This window comes from Carassius gibelio, chromosome B10 (assembly GCF_023724105.1).
Source record: "Carassius gibelio isolate Cgi1373 ecotype wild population from Czech Republic chromosome B10, carGib1.2-hapl.c, whole genome shotgun sequence".
Taxonomy (NCBI): Eukaryota; Metazoa; Chordata; class Actinopteri; order Cypriniformes; family Cyprinidae; genus Carassius; species Carassius gibelio.
The window spans coordinates 22397341-22416168 of NC_068405.1; the positions used below are offsets into that span (position 1 = coordinate 22397341).

An 18828-nucleotide genomic window follows, 5' to 3' on the forward strand; every position below is an offset into this window, starting at 1 on the left:
TTTTTGTTAACCTAATTAGGATAATCAGTGGTGTTTGCTAATTAGAAGTGTATGTTTATGGCTAAAATACAAGTGACATTTTTATATACAGGTGCATCTAAAAAATAAAATTTATATAGTGATAAAAAAATTTATTTTTATTTTTTTATAACATTTCAAAAGGGTAAACTTTAATATACTCTATATTCATTACATTAGCACTTAAAGCTCATGAAAGTAAAAAATCCAGTATCTCAAAATATTACTATATTTCCTAAGATCAATCAAGAAAAGGACTGGCAAAACATAAAATTTCACATTCTTTAAATATGAGAGTAATGTTCTAAATGTTAATATGTTTAGGTGTAGGTCAACTGCAAGTAAAGGTTTATGAAGAATCATATACAACCTCGATGTAATTGGGATTCTTATTTGTGATTAAAAAATTCTTAAATTTGATCTCTATCCCTCTCTTTCACTTTTTTGTTAATGCTTTAATTTATGTTTATATCAAAAACATGCACAGCACTACACTGTACAGTATACATAAGTTTGCGCTTGGTAATGCGATAACGTGTGGTTAGGGGCATGCTCACAACCTCATAACTTTTATGCAACATCGAGTAAATCTCATAGACGTCTGTGGTAAGTTATATAATAAATATGAAAGCATTCTTAGCCTTTTCAAATGAAACGTTTAGCTGTGTTACCAGGGCTATTAATCTTTAAATGACAAAAATGCTCTAAAATACTTAAATCAAAAGAGGCATGAAGGTAAAAGAAATAGGCTACTCATAACAAACTCAGTTAACATTTTTTATTAAAACAAACTGAATATTCTAAAAACAAGCACTAATGATGAAATAAATAAAACCAAAATTAATCCACTGTATAAGACAAAATCCTTTCAAGAAAACACAGTCCCAATGTATCTAGACTATTTCATTGTGAGTTCCTTGTACGTTGCTACATCAGATTGGAATCAGAGTGGATTTATTGTTGAAAATGACATCATTTTAAAACTGTCAGATTGTGTTTAGTGAATTGGATTTATTGTCCATCAATCAAGAATCAAGTTCCAGCTCAGCTGGTTTGGAATTGAGGTATATATAGAGTCATTTTGACGAATAACAAAAAAAAAAAAAATAACAAAAAGCACACATCATGGAGCCAGAAGGCACACAAACCAGTAGAGAATCTATAAACAAACCAAACACCTGCACTATAACCATACAGCAATCTGCAAAGTAGTTAGAAAAACCAACTAGTAGAGTAATTTAAATAAATATTACAAAAAATGTAAAACAAAGAAGATCACAGCAGCAAATCCATCTTTTATCTTGACAAATCTATGCAGTGCATTCACTCTGGTTACTGTTAAACTAACGCTGTAGATCGTGCATGAACGGGATGGAGCGAGGCTGCAGGTTTCTCACAGGATCAGGTCAGTGTTTGTCATCAACCTCGGTTCACTGGCACAGTGACGTCTGCAAACGTTCGCTCCAGGTGAGAAGATGAAGAAGAAGGTGAAGCTGTCTTTGAAGATCGGGAAAGTCTAGTGGGTGGGGTTTCCTCATTGGTTTGTGACAGTGACGTGATTAAACCGTGGGCTAGATAACTAGTCAGCTTTAGTTATCTAAGTCCTGAGAAGATGATTCCACTTTACTTTTCTTTGTGGGTGGTGAACCATCTTCACTTTCCTAACAAAACACAAAAAGCAAAATGTTTCCTCACCCTCAAGTCATTCCCAGCCTTGATTATTTTCTTCTGACTTGAAGGTAAGTGATGTTTTTACCTGAGTGTTTGTCGAGGTGTCTGATGGGGACTCCTTCTCCCCTGATAACGGAGTATCTTTTTTGCTTGTTGAGGTCTCTGAAGGGGTGGAGTTACAGTTACCTGTAAAAAAAATAAACCACGATTGTGATTCATCCAATTGTGATGCATCACATTTCTTTCAGATATTAGATGCAATGTTTTAAATATACCCTCTCTATGAAACTACTCACCCTCAGGCAATACAAAATGTAGATGAGTTTGTTTCTTCATCTGGAGAAAATAGGCATTGTATCATTTGCTCACTAATGGAACCTCTGTAATTAATGAATGGGTGCCGTCAGAATGACAGTCATCAATAATGAGTAATCCAAGACTCCAGTCTATTAATTAATGTCTTGTTAAGTGAAAAGCTGTGTGTTTGTAAGAATCAAATCCATCATTAAGATTATGTTCTCGGTCCATAATAATTGCCTTATCCAGTGAAAAATGTATCTGGTCTGAATCAGGAGAGAAATATGCACAGACCAGACCAAGCACTGTTTACAAGGGAAATCAGTCCAAAACAGCTCTAAACAAATTTGTGGGTGGATTTTGATATGAGAGGACAACAGGAGATGAACTTTTTCACTACAGAAATCATATTACGGATAGAGAACCTGTATTTTGGCCAGAAGCGACCATATGAAGTTAAAAAGCATTCATGATGAATTTCTTTCTTATAATTATGCAGTTTTTCACTTTACAAGACTTTAATTGATGGAGTGGAGTAGTGTGGATTTTTGTGATGTTTTTATCAGCTGTTTGGACTCTCATTCTGACGGCACCCATTCACTGCAAAGAATCCACTGGTGAGCAAGTGATGTGCTGAATTTCTCTAAATCTGTTACTACGAGTAAACGAAGATTTAATCTTGGATGACGTGACAGCGAGTACATTTTCAGATACATATTTATTTTAGGGTGAACTATTCCTTTTATTTGTGTAAACAGTAATTTTATTCATGTGATCTGAATGGTTTTCGTACCTTTGTCAGGGGATGGCGTGTGTTCTGCCTTGCACTTGTTTCCATCAGCGTGAGCGGCAGCAGTGGCCTCTGGTGTCGGGCTCGTGCTACAGCTGTTCTCCATCTTCACCGGAGAGGAATCAGCTATTGAGCTCTGATTACTGTTCTCATCTAGAAGGTGAACCACAGCTTGTCATTTAAGAGTCAATACTGTCAAATTACATTGGGAGTCTTGGCCTGGTAAGAGACTTACCGTGCATGTCCATCATTCCAGGAGAGGAACTGTTCTCTGGAGTCGTCACCTCTGATCCATATTTCTCCTCTCTGCCCTTCTTTTTCTTTTTCTTTTCAGAAGTCAGAAAGAATATTAATGAACTACAACTGCATGAAAAGAAAAGAATGCACTGTTGTTGCACACCTTAACACTTACATCGTCTGACTTTGGTTCAGTCACTGGAACCCATTTGAAGATACGCAGTGAAGTGTCTCCAACCGTCACCCATTTTTTCTCCCTGTGAGTTGTTAAAACAAAGATTTGTACCCCAAAAAGAAGTTCAATGCCTAAATAGCTATTTTGATACTGGTTAGCATTATCCAATAGCTTGCACAGCTTATGAAGAGGAAGTCAAATTCTGATTTATAAAGCCATATTGCAGTAATTAATACACACTGATTAATTGTGCCCAAGAATGAGTATTTAAAAAGTAAATAGGACATTACTGATTTTGTGTTTATAATAAAATAAGTTGCACTTAAATGAACCTGCAATGGAAGTACTTTTATAATGACATAGCAATAGGAGCCATATGAAACACAAGTAATATATCTAATAATGTGATATAAAATGGGCTTATTAAAAAGTAATATCCTATTTAAAAAAAAGATGGAACCAAAAATAATATGCAAGCAAAAATGCCTGTGGTTACAAGAAAAGCTAGGTCTCATAATAACAAAAACCTGCACTCCAAATTATTTTTCTTAAGCAACAAAAATGAGTTTATATGTAAAATGTCTAAAGATAACCAGCTTTGTCTAAAAGCCACATCTTTGAAATGTTGCTTTTAATGTTGTTAATGAAATATCAGTCATGCAGTCGCTCACTTCCCTGTCCCAGCCCCCACAGCGCTCCATGCGTTCAGTTTTATTTGATGTAAAGAGACTCTGAGCTACATTTCGACTCACTGTGTGTTACAGCGACTGTGACTCGCGCGCACAGGTGAGTTTACCCATCCTTTCATCCTCAAAACACAGATGTTACACATCACAGTGCGCCAAACTGCAGCGAGAAATGGCTTCATGTGACTGCAACGAAATGGCTTCTGGGTTCAACCCACTTCATCTCCATCAGAAACCTTTGAAATCCCTCCCAAACATTAAATATTTTAGTGCATGGTATCGGGTACGCGCACAGCACCTGGCGTGCGCTCGAATTCACTTCTCAAAAATGACCTTTTTTAATTTCACTCTCTGTCCTTCTCGTTTGTTCTTTCTCTCTCCTCCCCCACAAGCGCATTTTTTTTCTCCAGTGGAACAAACGCAGGGATTTTTCCCACGAGCTTACCATTTTCGTACTTTCTCAATAGCGCCCATAACTCGTTTGATGTCATCTTTGGCTCTGCTCCGGGTCTCGGCGCGCACTGACCTACCAGACATTCCCTCTGCTCGGTAATGTTTTTAGGCTCGCCGGCAGTTCACATACACAAACACACACACACACAATGAGCGCACACACACCGCATACAGTGCGCATGCGCCAAATCCACAGTGTGAGCGAGTGCTGCGAGCCCCGACTCAAACTCTTTTGTTCTTTTGGCGTGTTTTATCCCTCGCGTGATTAGCGTGCAGTCATTTACGGAATCTTGCGAAGGTTGTTTTTAATGTGTGGGTTTGTCATTTGGTTGCTCCTTTTGTCAATAAGACAGTATGTTTATGAAACATTGAACGAAAACGTGTTTTTATATCAGCATTTTATCAATTTCAGTATTAAAATCAATATTATTATTAGGAATTTTACATAGCCTACAAGACTCAATACAATAATAACAATATTTTTTTACATTAACAATAACTTTTAACAATATTAAAAGTAGTAAATATTAATGCAATATAATATAAATCAATATTCTAATAATATAAACTGGATAGCCTATTTTGCTTTAAAAATGAAAGCATACAATTATTTACTTATAATTTAATAAGTATTAATTAAACAATATGCATGTTAAATGTTTAATAGGCAAATATGCAGTAATCATTTTTAAGTGTTTTTTAATCATAGGAAAATACAGAAAATATGACAACAAGATAGGGTCAGACATTAATAGAAACTATAGTCACATTTAATAAAAAACATACATTTTCCATATAATGTAAATTCTACTATATTTCAATTTTTTTTACAATTAAATAATCAGACAAAGCAAGAGGGCTGTTGAAAACATTTATTAAATATTAGTGAGGTCATTTGTGTAGGTAATTAATTTATATAAACAGACTAATGTCAAGGGCATATTAAATGTTTATGAAGGTCACAGATCGATGATTAGGCTACATGAATATACATTAATATCTATCATTGACATCTGAATAAATATATTAGTATGAATTATAAAGTGTATGACTTTATAATTACAACACTACATAGTGAATATTAAGTTAAGATACATTAGCTGATACTGTAACAGAGCTGTGATTGTTCTTCCCATCGTCCTCCTCATCGTCCATTTTCTTTCCTATGAGTTTCATGTAGACTTTCTTGAGGGATCCACTGAACGCTGGGCTGGAGAAATAATAGACGATGGGATTGAGTACACTGTTGAAGTAGGTAAAGCAGACTGTCGTGTAGAAAGCCACATTTGCATCACGGAAATACTGGCAATCACTATACCAGCTCTTCAACACCCAGACGGCGATACGGGAGACATTGCTCGGGAAGAAACATATAATGAAAACTAGAGCGACTGCTAATATAAACTGCACGGCTCTTTTGATTTTGCCCTGTGTGTCCACTGTCTTACTCTTCAGCTGCCACGTAATACAAGCAGTGCAATAGATAACAATGCCGGTGGGTATAAAGAACTGGATAACATAGAATGAATTGTGCCAGTCAGACAATGCATTGTGACCTAAACATATGTTGAAGCTCTCACATTGTGTGCGGTTATTTCGATAGTAGAAATGCTTGTCTGTTAGGAGGTAGACAGTCATGGCTATGATCAGAGCCCACAGGCCAACAGAGACCCACAGGGCATAACGCAGACCCATTCGGTTGATGCGGTTGAGAGGGTGGACGATCTTCAGGTATCGGTCCACGGCGACAGCAGTGAGGAAGAATATACCTGCAGCTCTGTTGGTGGCCAAAAGAAAGAGCAAAACACGGCAGAAAGCGTCTCCGTAGACCCAGTCCTTGCCCCTGCGGTAGTAGTCAGCCCTGAAAGGAAGGCAGAACAGCACCACCGAATCTGCCACGGCGAGATGGGCAAGATAAACAGAATTGGGCTTCCAGGTGTCCCTGTGGAAGAAGAACATAGAGAGGGCGAGGACGTTCCCCATGAGGCCTAAAATGAATTCGACGAATAGTATCGGAGGTAGGACTTCATCCAAGATGGGTGCTTCGAAAGCGCAGCACTTTGAAGAGTTATCCATGATTCTGGTGCTGAGAGACTCGGGGAACTTCAGATCTTTATTGTTTCGTCTCAGTACTGAATATGCCAATGACTCCCCCAAGACTCGGTCTTAAGATGTTTGCTCCAGAGGCGTGGCTATGTGTGGGCAAGGGTGGGCAGTGCCCACCCAATTGAAAATCAGTCAAAGTAAAGTTTTAACTTAGATTGGCTATTACATTTCTTTCTAAATTATTATTGGCTGTTTAAGTCTTAAGCGTATAGAAGAGGCGTAGTCGGGAACCTTAGGAGTTACTGTTTAACATTGGCGCACAATCTTTTCTTTCAAACAGTGCAAGTTTTGTGTGCGCTTATTTTTAAATCTTCCAATGTAACTTACACACCTATTTTTGTTGAACCATGACTAGATTTGTGAGTGATTTTTATTTTATTTTATTGGTGTTACAATTTACTTTGTGTACTACTAAATTGTAGTTTTGGTTTCACTTATATAGTAATGTAGCTGAGGTGTGTATTGATGTGTGGCATGGATGTCATTTACCCATCACTTTTTTGCCTGTAGTTTTTATTTTTATTTTTATTTTCTTCTGTTAAAAACAGAAGAAAAAACCTTACAGAAAGAATATTTAACTTTTGTTGTTGTTGTTGTTGTCAGATTGTCAGCTCTGGAAGTCATGCTTCATGTTTGCTGAGTTGTCCTCTGTTTTAGATCCTGAGTTGGGTGAGTTACCTTTTACATTACGTGAGTTTATTTAACATTACTAACAACTTTACTTTTAAGTAAAACCCCCACTAATACCTTTAAACAAATGGGCAAATAGTTTTACTGTAAAAACAAGCGTGTCTGTGACTGTATTATCTTGTCTTTACATGTATCTTCACTTCTGTACTGTAGGTGTTAAATTGTTAATCTTTCAGAAAAGGGATGCTCTGATTAATCAGTCATTTGTAGCAGAAATGACTGATTTCTTGTCATTCGGATCAGTCAAAACAACTTATGAAATACATATTTTTTTAAAGCTTTTATGAGGAGCTCTATCATAATTATGATTAAGCTCAGGTCACTGTTAACTGAATTAAATTAATACCAGCTGTTGCATAGTTATTTCTGAAATATTTTTGAAATGTAAATTACAAACAAGACAGTGTATAATTTTCACATGTACATTCTTTGGGTAGATGAAGCTATAAGTTGGTAACACATATAACATCCCCATAGTAAAATCTTCTAATTGTGTACAATGTTAATAATATCTATATGATGTTTTTCTATTTATGTTAGCAATATATACTTAATATACACAACTTTAATAAAACAACATAAATCCAACGAAATTATGTATATGTATGTTTATCTTTTATAATAGAATAGATTTTATAATGTTTATTTGTTATATTCACTTAATATCAACACGTATGAATGGCTTTTAGGATAGATTTTCATGTGCATGACATACATTTTTGAGAATGTATTATACCTAATACATAAACATGTATTTTTATGGGCTAGATGTGTTAATATATGAAATGTTCCCATTTTTTATTTGGTTTTATATATGATTTTACTTAATATGACAATATATATGTACATATATTACATTTGCATATGGGATTATAGGTTGAGTATTTGATAATCAAAAAAGCTAAAAAAAAGTATTTATTTACTTAATTTATATTAAAAATAAATATTTTAATAATTAATATAAATAAAATACTATTTATCTTAGTCCAGTGCTTAATTAAAAATCAGTTTTTAAGTGATGCAAATATGTATATTTAAGCACTGCATTGCTTTGCAGTTTTTTATTAAAAATAAGGGGGAAAATATCCAAAAATGTCGGGTTGCATCCTCTTAACATCCCTGGTTTGCTCACACACAAGGGGTGTAGCTTTAAGGATCCACATGGACAACAGACACAGGTGTGGTTGGTAAATGGCCTCAAGGGGGATTTGTGGCTCTTATGGATTTAATAATCATTTGATCTGTTCATGTTTTTTATCCTTTTGTAAGGCGATGGAGTCTGTTCTTTCTTCCACTTGTTTCCATCAGGGTGAGCAGCAGCAGTGGCCTCTGATGTCTTCACTGTGTGTCCAGCTGTTCTCATGTAAGGAAAGTAAAACAGAATTATATAAGTGTATATATGTTCGTATTATCTTTAGACCATATACATTTTTAAATTTCTCATACATCGAAATAGTTAAGTAACCTGAATGGCATTTTTTGCAAGTGCTTTTTGTTTTTTAATAAAGTGAAATATTTAATCATAAGCACAATAAGCAACACAATGAATAAAAATGGATCCAAAAAATAGCCACAATATCAAAAATTAATAATTAAAAATGTAAGCGGCCCTGCAGGTTCAGAGCAGAAGAACAGAAACGTAAAAGCAGATTAAATAAGGAATCAGGATTGTATTCTCTATATTTCTTTATTTACATTTTATTGAATTTAATTGAATTGAATTTTATCACTTCAAACAGATTCTTTATTATGTTATCTGCTACATCCATCATAACATCTGTTGATAATGGCATAACTATAATGATTATTACCATATAGCATCCACCTCATTATTTCAAAGCTCAAAAATCTGTGAGACTCCCTCTTCTGGATTTTAGTGGTAAGACATACATTTAAACTGAAAAAAAAAAAAAAAACCTTGTGGATATACATCAGGTGTGCATAGGAGGCTGATCCTTAATGATTTTCATGAGATCAGAACAGTATGGGTAAATTCAGTAGAGTGGGTCTATTCAATTTTAAAATTGTAAAACATATACAGTATATTTGATGGTGTACACCGAAGTTCATTCCAGATTTCAACTCCTTGAGAAGTTCATGAGAGGAATCTTTATTTATTTACTATAACCAGGGGCAGACCGGGGCAAATGCCACCCTAAATAAAAGCCTTGCCACCCCAGTTGGCAGCAACGAATTAAAGGTTATGGCCAATTTGAAAATTTACGAGCGCGAATCTTTCGTGATTCGTGATCCCGCTCTGAACTCCCGAACTGATTCAAATGATTTGCGATCCCCAAACTGACTCAAATGATTCGCGAACCTGCTACGAACTCCCGAACTGATTCAAATGATTCGCGGACCGGCTCCGAACTCCCGAACTGACTCAAATGATTCCCGATCCCGCTCTGAACTCCCAAATTGACTCAAATGATCGCGATCCCCATAACTGACTCAAATGATTTGCGATCCCGCTACGAACTCCCGAACTGATTCAAATTATTTGCGATCCCCAAACTGACTCGCGAACCCGATTTGAAGTCCCGAACTGACTCAAATGATTCGCGAACCTGCTACGAACTCCCAAAATTATTCAAATGATTTGCGATCCCCAAACTGACTCAAATGATTCGCGAACCCGCTCTGAACTCCCGAACTGACTCAAATGATTCGCGATCCCGCTCCGAACTCCCGAATTGACTCAAATTATTCGCGATCCCCATGACTGACTCAACTGATTCGCGATCCCGCTACGAACTCCCGAACTGATTCAAATTATTTGCGATCCCCAAACTGACTCAAATGATTCGCGAACCCGATCTGAACTCCCGAACTGACTCAAATGATTCGCGATCCCGCTCCGAACTCCCGAACTGACTCAAATGATTCGCGAACCCGCTCCGAACTCTGACATATATTCAGATATAAATGTAACTAATTAAAAAAATAAATTAATAATTAACGATTTTCAAATATTGCACCTGTCAAACATAGTCTATTTTGTCGTCAACAGGTGCCCTTTATCAGTAGGCTTTATATTTATGCTCAACATGAAGTTTAGATATTGTTGTCATGAAGACAAGAGATTTTTCTTTTGGCGGTCTCCCTCTACGTCACCTACAGTAGCAGCAGCGCGCCAGCATCACGTCATGCACGATTCTGGTGTGTAAAGACACAGAAAACGCGAAGCAGCCGCCACACAGCAGAACCACCACGCTCACGACACGCAGCCAGTGTGTCACCGGACTGAGACTCAGGAGGAAAAGTTAGGTAAAGATTGATTATCTATCAATAAATGAAGCTTTAATGAAAGCACAGACTTTGAGATGATAAATAACTAATGTTACATTGGTTTAGTCTACTACTACTTTTAAAAAGCGTGAGGATACGTAACAACTTAGTTTTGTGTCAGAACTTTCACACTTTCATTCATAAATTTTCCCTATTTGTGTTTGAAAAGCGACAGGGATCAGGGAATCGTGGAAATTGAACTTGCTGTATCCTCCTGAGACCCTATAGATTGCCTGTTGTGCATTTTAGAATTGTTCTTGCTATTTGGGATATGTAGGACCTAATAAGTATAATACCTAAAATTTGTTTTTGTACAGGAAGTAGTTTTCGCAGAAAAATATGTCCTCATGTGAGGACAGTGGGTCTATCATAATGTGAAATGATGCAAAGCAGTTTCATTCACTTTGCAAGCACAGATGCAAATTGCATGTCATGCATCGCACACAGGATTTTCCAGTGCAGCCTTGTGCTCTGCATTCATGCATTTCATTCATAAGTTATGTTATGTCCTCCGTATAGGACATCGGGACTTAATGTCTTTAAAAAAAAAGGAAAAGACATGAATGGAAATGCATAGGCAAAAACAATTTTTTTAAATCACGAATACATTTTTAATGTTAAAGATTTTTTTTTTTTTTTTTTTTAACCAAACTTTGTATAAAGATCATTCTCAACTATGGTATAACATAATGATTCAATATACTATTTTTCTTTCTGCAAAATGTGTGTTAAATTACAATTAATGGGTTTTCTCATTATATACAATGTATCTATAAATAAATCTAATTTGCATATTAATGTGTTTTTGGGGCAACATGTAATGAAAAAAGAAGTGTAATAATGGGAGTAATAATTGACAAGATTTTCATAATAATATATAATATTTCATAGAATATTGAAATATAATTTCTTTCTCTATTCATTTGTTATGTCTCCAAAAATGCGTAATAAGCATGCGTTTAGTCCCGGTGTCCTCATCTGAGGACATGTATGAAATCAATGTCCTGTTTAGTAACAGAAAGTCATATTTTGATTTGAAACCCCATAACATATTTTTGAGATGTTGATTTATGACACAGAATTTAAAAATTAGACAGATTTAAATGATAACTACAATATATTATAGAAATATTATCATATTTCTATAAGAGTGTCACTAAATTAATTTCAGACATTTTGATGACCAAGGAGAGGGAGTGGTCATGTGAAACATCCAATCATTTGGTATCTCTGAAAAGCCCTGAATGTGCTCTGTACAGGACATCCAGATCTAAAACTGTGGCATGAACAGACTCAGAGAAATTCACTAAAATATAATGTCCTCATATGAGGCCACAGGGTCTCAAGAGGGTATGAAGCAGAACGTCACGGAATTCTGCCATTTTTGAATGAATAAATCAAAAGTAGAGCTGTACATTTAATCAAATCTCGATATGGACTAGTGTCTGCAATATTAAAGGTGTTCAGTACCGTCGCTCCCTACACGCAGAGTACGCACTGAGAGTAGGAGACCAACTCCCAGAGGGGGCACCATCCCAGTTGCTCAAAAAAAAAAAAACTTTCTCCATTCTCCCATCCACGCTCGCGACCGCTCGCACCTCATATTTGCGGCTGAATGTTCATGATTGATGGATGAACATCTATGCCTGGGTAGAGTACATCAGCAATCCAGCGAAGAGAAAAGTAAAAGCAAAAAAAAAAAATAAATAAAAAATAAAACGTACATTAAGTTGGCTTGACGTTGGACGTTGGACGAGTCTCAAATTTAGGGACCCTCTCTAAAGTTACATGCGATATTGGTATACACTTTTCTAACGTCAGTTGCATTTGAGGAGAATGACTAACAGTCATAAAAAAACAACTGTAATTGTTCATGTAGGTGTCAGCTATAATGCACAATTGAATATAATGTTTGATATGTATTAAAATAATCTGTAAATCATATGTAAATTATGCTACTCTTTCACATGGGCTCAAACGCAAATTTGAAGCTCAATAGCATTTGAGGAGAAAGTAATGTGTTCATTTAGGTATCAGCTACAATGCACACCTTATACATTTTTAATATATATTAAAATAAATTATAAAACATTTAGGTAAAAACCAGGCCCCTTTATCACTTTCAGGCACATTCCTGTGAAAGTTTTTTTTTTCAGGTTCCCTTATGAATATCACCCATGGTTTTAACAATAACACCACAAATCATCGTGCTTGTAGCCATGGTAACTGCAAATTAACCATGGTTTTGTTACTTCAAATAATAATTTATAAAGTATTAATATACTGTAATTATTTTTTTTAAAACAGACTATAGACTATAAAAACAGACCTAAGCCATCAGTAGCCTTTAAATTGACTTAAAATGCATTATATAAAAAAATAATGAGGCAATAATGATTGCTTAATAATAACACTGTTATAATACATAATTTAGGCAAAAACAAAATAAACAATTTATGTACATGTTATTACAAATGTCATGTAATTGTTGCTGTTACTCTTACAGGACGATCAAATCCTTGTTTAGGCTACTGACCAAACATTTAATTCAAATATTCACTTAATCTTTCATTTTGGACACCTTGTTGTTATAGATGACACAGCCTTTATCATTTCTTCAAAAAAAAAAAAAGTGCATATCACAACCCTTACAAAAATAAACCATGGTTTTATCATAGTAAAACTGCTTAATTTCCTTTTGCATGATTTCTGAATGCTTGAGACTATAAAATAAATTAGAGTCATAATAAAGTTATAGCCACAGGTAAATGTCGAGAGCTACAGTTGTGATTTGTAAATAATACAATTTATTAATTTAGTTTTTTATTTGATTAAAGTTATATTTTCACTCCTATAGTAGGTGTTTTTTCCATCATCATATTTGAGGAAGGGGGGCACAATAGGAACTCTGTGAACATCACAGGGGGAGGTAATGGTCTAGTATGGGCGTTTCGTAAGTGCAGCACATTGAGGAGTTGTTCATGATTATGGTGCTGCTGTGAAACTAGACAAAAGTCAGAGAACTTCAGATCTTTCCACTGTTTCGACTCATACGGCAATGATTCCCACGAGACTTGTTCTTAAGATGTTTGCTCACATGCGAACGGTGTAGCTGTAAGCATGCACATGGACAACAAAAAACCAGGTGTGATGAGTAAATGATCTCAGGAGGCATTTTGGTCTCCTGGGAATTCAATAATCATATCGCTCTGATACTTGGGACTCTCCAAAAGCGCCATTAAAATGATTACAGGAAGGATACTTTACACTTGGGTTTACTAGCAAACAATGAAAAAGAGAACAATACAATTAACAGAGAGCGCTTTGTTTTTGTTTTGTTGGTATAACATGAATCTCACAAAAGAACTGTTCAGTTTATATTTTAATTCAAAATATATTTTGCTTAAAAAGAAAAATACTGATTAATAAAAAAACATGTTTTGTGCTAAATTAAAAATATTTAATGAAAACTTTTTTTAAATTGTATAAAATAAGCTGATATTAAATTAAGAACAAATTCTATCATGGTTTGTTCAATGTACCTTTTCCCCTGCAAAATATTTAGTTCTTTTGATTTTTGTTTCTTTTAATATTTTTTATATACATTTGTTTAAATAATATTTTTTGTTTCATACTGAGGACAATAAAAATCCACATTATAATGTGCTACTGAAATTTGTTGCCATCACTGACATTATTGTCATGAAAATGTCAGTGCAAATTCTATTTTTTTATTTTAATAAGCAAATGCAGGTAAAAGCATTCGACAGAATCTTTTTCTATACGACTGAAACCAACTGTTCTCTCATATCTGGTTTGATTGTACTAAATAAAAATAATGAACATACATGAATACATAAAACGCTATTCACAAATCCAAATAAGCTTCACAGCATCTAGAACAGAAAGTAAATGATAAAAATATTTGAGATTCAAAAAAAAAAAAAGGCAAAAGAAACAAGTAGACCGTCAGAACGAGCAGGAGTGTAGGGAATCAAATCAGCAGGGGTTTGAACCTTCTGCTCATGGCTTTGGAGGAGTAGAAGAGCTGGATTTGTAGATGTGTGTGATAGAACTTTGATTCAGGATTGCATTTTAACTTTTGAATAGATCTTTTTTTTTGTAGAAATACATTTGTATTTTGTTCTGGCATTTTTATGGCAGATGTCAAACATAAAAGATGCATTTCCACCACCTACTGGACTGGAGTAAGGACTAAAGCACAAGAGGGACTTTATTGTGGTATGGCATAAATATCAGGTTGATTTTCACCTAAACTGATTGTAATAAGCAAGCTGCATGGATAATGAAACTTTAAAGGAAGTTAAAATTGTAGGACAAAAATCACATTGACATTGTATTGAATTTTACCCATCCAGCTCTTTATTAAAACATTTTTTATTTTTGTTTTGCAGAATAAATAAATATGTACGGACCGATATGAAGGTGAGTAATTTTTTTTTTTTGTTGTTATTACTCTTTCGAAATGCACTTGTAAATCCTCAAACTAAAGACCACAGTGTTGCATCGGAGGCAGTGATAAAAGAAACGATACACAATAGAAGTGTGTCGAACGAGACCGAAATTTATTAGTCTACTGTTTGCATGTGAGAAATGCTTTAAGTCACATCATACTAGACCTTTGGCAACCAAGAGACAAAGCATCTATCAAGAACTGAAAAACCCCAAGGATGAAGCCAAGTCCACGGAAATTCTATACAGTAAATAAAATAGATATAAAAGGGCTTTTATGTCAATGTGTACATTTGGCCAGGTTTGCTGTGTCACGTCGCATCCATTTCAGTAAAAGTGCATATCGGGCTTCACTTTTTGACCTCTCCAAGATCGTCAATGCTGTCGTCGTCCACCTGTGGGGTTAGAGAACATGTCAAAAACGACTTTGATTAACGTTCTTCTGGTCAGATTTTGCAGCTGGATCTGGAATGTTGGCTTACCTCAGGCCATTTTTCCTGGATGACGTCGATGATGTCGTCTGTAAAGTCTCCCTGAATGATGATTTCGTCTTCTGCTGTCACTGAGGCACCGCAGGAGAATTTCTGAGCAAAGAACCTCTGAGCCTCTTTAAGCTCAATGTCTGATGTGTGTGGATCACAAACAACAGCAACAACGTTAGCACAGGGTGAAAATACAGGTGACAAACATTAGGACAGTCTTATAACTGCAATCACAGCCTTACCGAAGGTGGCCAGGCCACACACCCTTGTGACGTATTTCTTTTTAGCTCGTGGGATTTTTGCTATTGTGACTTTTTGCGGGACGGTCTTCTTTTTCTGTTTAATTTGACCTCTTCCACCTATAAAGGAGAAAAACTAAATGAATATTCAATTATAATGTCACAGTCAGACAAACTCAAATATTAAATATGTCATTGGTGTTTGTAGGTAGCAACTAAAACAAAACATCGAAAAACATAGTTTCGGTTACTGAAATTTTTTTTATGCAAATTTTAAACAAATGAGAATTTTAATTTAAAAAACTATATATATATATATATATACACACACACACACACAAACACACACACATTTTAAAACTAAATATTAAATAAACAACCAAAACTAATAACATGACAGAAGCCCAAACTAAAACTGAAATTATAACAATAAGGGCTAATAAAAAATATGAATAAATACTATATTAATTGCATACAAATAATACTAAAATAACACTAATAGGTTTAACCTGATCTTAACATAAAACCAACAACATAAAGCTAATAAAAAAACTCCCCTTTAGCTATTATTTAACTTCAAATGTTAAAACATAGGAGTAATTTACCACTTACTCCTTTTTAATAAAAGTTATCGGTCCATGCAGTAGAAATGCAATAAAAAAAATCAGTGCTATGTGATGATAAAAAAAAGAGAGAAAAAAAGACTCTTCTGAAGAAAGGTAGGAACAACCATACTGCACTGGGCTAAATCAGACTAAACATTAGTTGTGATTACTATCCGTATTATCTGTAGTTTTCACAAAAGCCCTGGCACTGTCAAAAGTTGACTGTATGATGCATTTTATGTCATCTTGCAAACTTTTGCTGATGAATAAACAGATATATTGGTGCAGGTAACTTGGAACATTGTAACAATACAAATCTGGCAACCTACCCTTAAAGACATTCAAAAAAAGTGGTGCGTTATGTGCGATATACACTTCCACTTCCACCAATCCAAATCATTTTCATTTATAGATGTTAAATGTAAAAGAATAATGTTTAACCTCTCTTCTGTTTCTTCTTCTCCTCTTCCTCTCCCACAGCGGGTGCCTCTCCACCTCCTCCTCCTCCTCCTCCTGTTGTTTCCTTCTTGGGTGCTGTACTTACACAACAGCAGTGACATCGGTGAGAAAACTACTAACTTTTAAAGCAGTGCATGTCATAATGGTGCCCACCGAATATTCTTTGTCTCAGTGTCAAATATATAAAATATGACTTGGTGACATTTTAGAAAAGTTGATGTAAAAGAAAATCTACTTACCCAGAGTCAGTTTAGCAAACACATCAGGAAAGTTCTTCTCAAGCCACTGTTTGCATTTAGCCGGCTCAGGCATGTACTCGCAGTACTAGCAGAGCAAAGCAGATGCATTTTATTCATTTGCTTTCTACCAACAGAATGTGTTATCATTTTTAAAGGAATAGTTCACCAAAAAATGAAAATTTTGAGAAATATAGCATTACATCAATTGTTGACCAACAGATGCTCTTCAGTGAATGAGTGCCGTCAGAAGGAGAGTCCAAACAGTTGATAAAAACATCACAATAATCCATCCACACCACTCCATCCATCAAGATGTTTTCAATTTAAATCATTGCTTCTTGACAAAATATTAGTGCATAATCCTTAAAACGAGTGCATCCACTGCACTCAAATACACTAATAGAGATACACTACTTTTAGAACTGTTTTCGCTTGTAGACATTTCATGATCTGTGCACATTTCTCTCCTGATTCAGACTAGATGACTTTTCCAATTGAGAAAGTAATTATTATTAATTGCAGATTTGCAATTGAAGCAGTGGTTTAAAGTTAAAAAGCCTCAGTTTTTTGCTTCACAAGATGTTAATTGGTGGACTGGAAATGTGTGGATTATTGTGATATTTTTTTATCAGCTGTTTGGACTCATTCTGACGGCACCCATTCACTGCATTGGTGAGTAAGTGATCTAATACCAAATTCCTCCAAATCTTTTCCCATGAACAAACAAACAAACTCATACACACATTGGGTGGTCTGAGGGTGAGTACATACTCAGCAAATTTCCATTTTATTAGGTGAACCATTCCTTGAACATGTGATGTACTCACCTCTACTGGCAGAGAACACACTGCAAGTAAAACAGGAGAGAAATGTTTGTATTACATGCGAACCAGAATTCAATACAATTTTAACTACTTTTTAAATTTAATTAATATAATCAGACAATTAGCTTAGGCAGTACATTCATTTTTATTTATTTTTTGCACTTTCTCACCTCCACAATAGAGAACTTTCAGTGGGTACTTTGCATCTGGGTCGGCCCGATCCACTTTATTTTCTGGTGACCCCGACTCTGCATTCTCAGTAGTAGCCATATTACACAAATCTACAATCGATACAGAAGTGTTATTTTAGACTGATGCACAGAGACCAACACTTGAATTCTAAGATATGGCAAAATCTATTCTAGGCTAAAATGTGCACTTAGAAGATATTATTCACTAACACCTAGAGTAAAGTGTTTAGTTTGCAAAAACTGCAAAACCAATTTATTGTCTTTATAATGCATGCAGAGATGTGTTCTGTCTGGTTATACTCAAAATCTATAACAGATATAACTAAACACACATCAGGCAATTGCAAAAGGCCCTTCTGACAGATATCACTTCAGCACGATTTATCAACCTTGGGTGAATTTTAATAATATTTTAAAATTAATAAGACTCCCAAAACGTACTATTTTGGTTAACAAAATCACAAAAGATGTTTTAAGTAACGTACATTAAAAGTACATTAAGTACATTGCTTTAGGGACACTAACCAACACACTATGATCAAACGCAATGGGTCTGATTAAAGGCTTTTCTTATTACACTAATAAATGAATTCAAATATCGTTTAAAACTATTTTAGAGTCACTGACAGTGACTTGATTCTAGAAGCCTCCGAACAAGGATCACTCATTCATTAGCCAGCACTGCTAATCAAAGCTCTCGTACAGCAGCCACGCGCTCCAGCTCATACATACCGCGTCGATATAAGCTCAGTAAACCTTGCTTTTGAGTAACACATTGATCATTATTAAATTAACTTGTGCAGATGCTCCGTAAAGGGTGAAAGAAATGTTGTTGCTCAGCACGCCTTCACTGTCTGATTTGGCTTTGGGTCCTGACAACGGCTGTCTAATGCAGCGCAACAACG

General features: G+C 35.2%; 3 protein-coding genes and 1 long non-coding RNA gene across 4 annotated transcripts; 1 reads left to right on the top strand and 3 right to left on the bottom strand.

Moving 5' to 3' along the window:
* Positions 1-781: 781 nt before the first annotated feature.
* On the bottom strand, positions 782-4546 carry LOC127965897 (B-cell CLL/lymphoma 7 protein family member A). Its single transcript, XM_052566606.1, has 6 exons — positions 4320-4546; positions 3189-3270; positions 3012-3102; positions 2780-2929; positions 1775-1875; positions 782-1679 (listed from the first exon to the last, which is right to left on the bottom strand). Exons 1-6 carry the CDS (start codon positions 4409-4411, stop codon positions 1608-1610), a joined length of 588 nt encoding a protein of 195 aa, XP_052422566.1. The 5' UTR covers positions 4412-4546; the 3' UTR covers positions 782-1607.
* Positions 3912-8475, top strand: LOC127965898 (uncharacterized). Its single transcript, XR_008155501.1, has 3 exons — positions 3912-3974; positions 7037-7102; positions 8432-8475. It is a non-coding gene; the product is annotated as an uncharacterized LOC127965898 (long non-coding RNA).
* On the bottom strand, positions 5383-6681 carry LOC127965896 (hydroxycarboxylic acid receptor 2-like). The gene has a single exon (XM_052566605.1). It carries the CDS (start codon positions 6401-6403, stop codon positions 5414-5416), a length of 990 nt encoding a protein of 329 aa, XP_052422565.1. The 5' UTR covers positions 6404-6681; the 3' UTR covers positions 5383-5413.
* A 6501-nt stretch (positions 8476-14976) lies between the features above and the next one.
* Positions 14977-18815, bottom strand: LOC127966249 (density-regulated protein). Its single transcript, XM_052567117.1, has 8 exons — positions 18656-18815; positions 17903-18013; positions 17736-17755; positions 16909-16993; positions 16652-16744; positions 15609-15725; positions 15367-15506; positions 14977-15279 (listed from the first exon to the last, which is right to left on the bottom strand). The coding sequence occupies exons 2-8, from the start codon at positions 18000-18002 to the stop codon at positions 15235-15237; spliced, it is 600 nt and encodes a 199-aa protein (XP_052423077.1). The 5' UTR covers positions 18003-18013; positions 18656-18815; the 3' UTR covers positions 14977-15234.
* Positions 18816-18828: the final 13 nt, after the last annotated feature.

What these genes read in the sequence shown, in the direction of transcription:
- LOC127966249 (XM_052567117.1), bottom strand. Translation starts at nt 18,002, where the DNA reads ATGGCTACTACTGAGAATGCAGAGTCGGGGTCACCAGAAAATAAAGTG. An exon ending in TGTGTTCTCTGCCAGTAGAG is followed by an intron (nt 16,994 to 17,735) that starts GTGAGTACATCA and finishes TTGCTCTGCTAG; the next exon opens with TACTGCGAGTACATGCCTGA. An exon ending in GTTTGCTAAACTGACTCTGG is followed by an intron (nt 16,745 to 16,908) that starts GTAAGTAGATTT and finishes GTGTAAGTACAG; the next exon opens with CACCCAAGAAGGAAACAACA.
- LOC127965896 (XM_052566605.1), bottom strand. Translation starts at nt 6,403, where the DNA reads ATGGATAACTCTTCAAAGTGCTGCGCTTTCGAAGCACCCATCTTGGAT.
- LOC127965897 (XM_052566606.1), bottom strand. Translation starts at nt 4,411, where the DNA reads ATGTCTGGTAGGTCAGTGCGCGCCGAGACCCGGAGCAGAGCCAAAGAT. An exon ending in TGGAATGATGGACATGCACG is followed by an intron (nt 2,930 to 3,011) that starts GTAAGTCTCTTA and finishes TTCACCTTCTAG; the next exon opens with ATGAGAACAGTAATCAGAGC. An exon ending in CACGCCATCCCCTGACAAAG is followed by an intron (nt 1,876 to 2,779) that starts GTACGAAAACCA and finishes TTTTTTTTACAG; the next exon opens with GTAACTGTAACTCCACCCCT.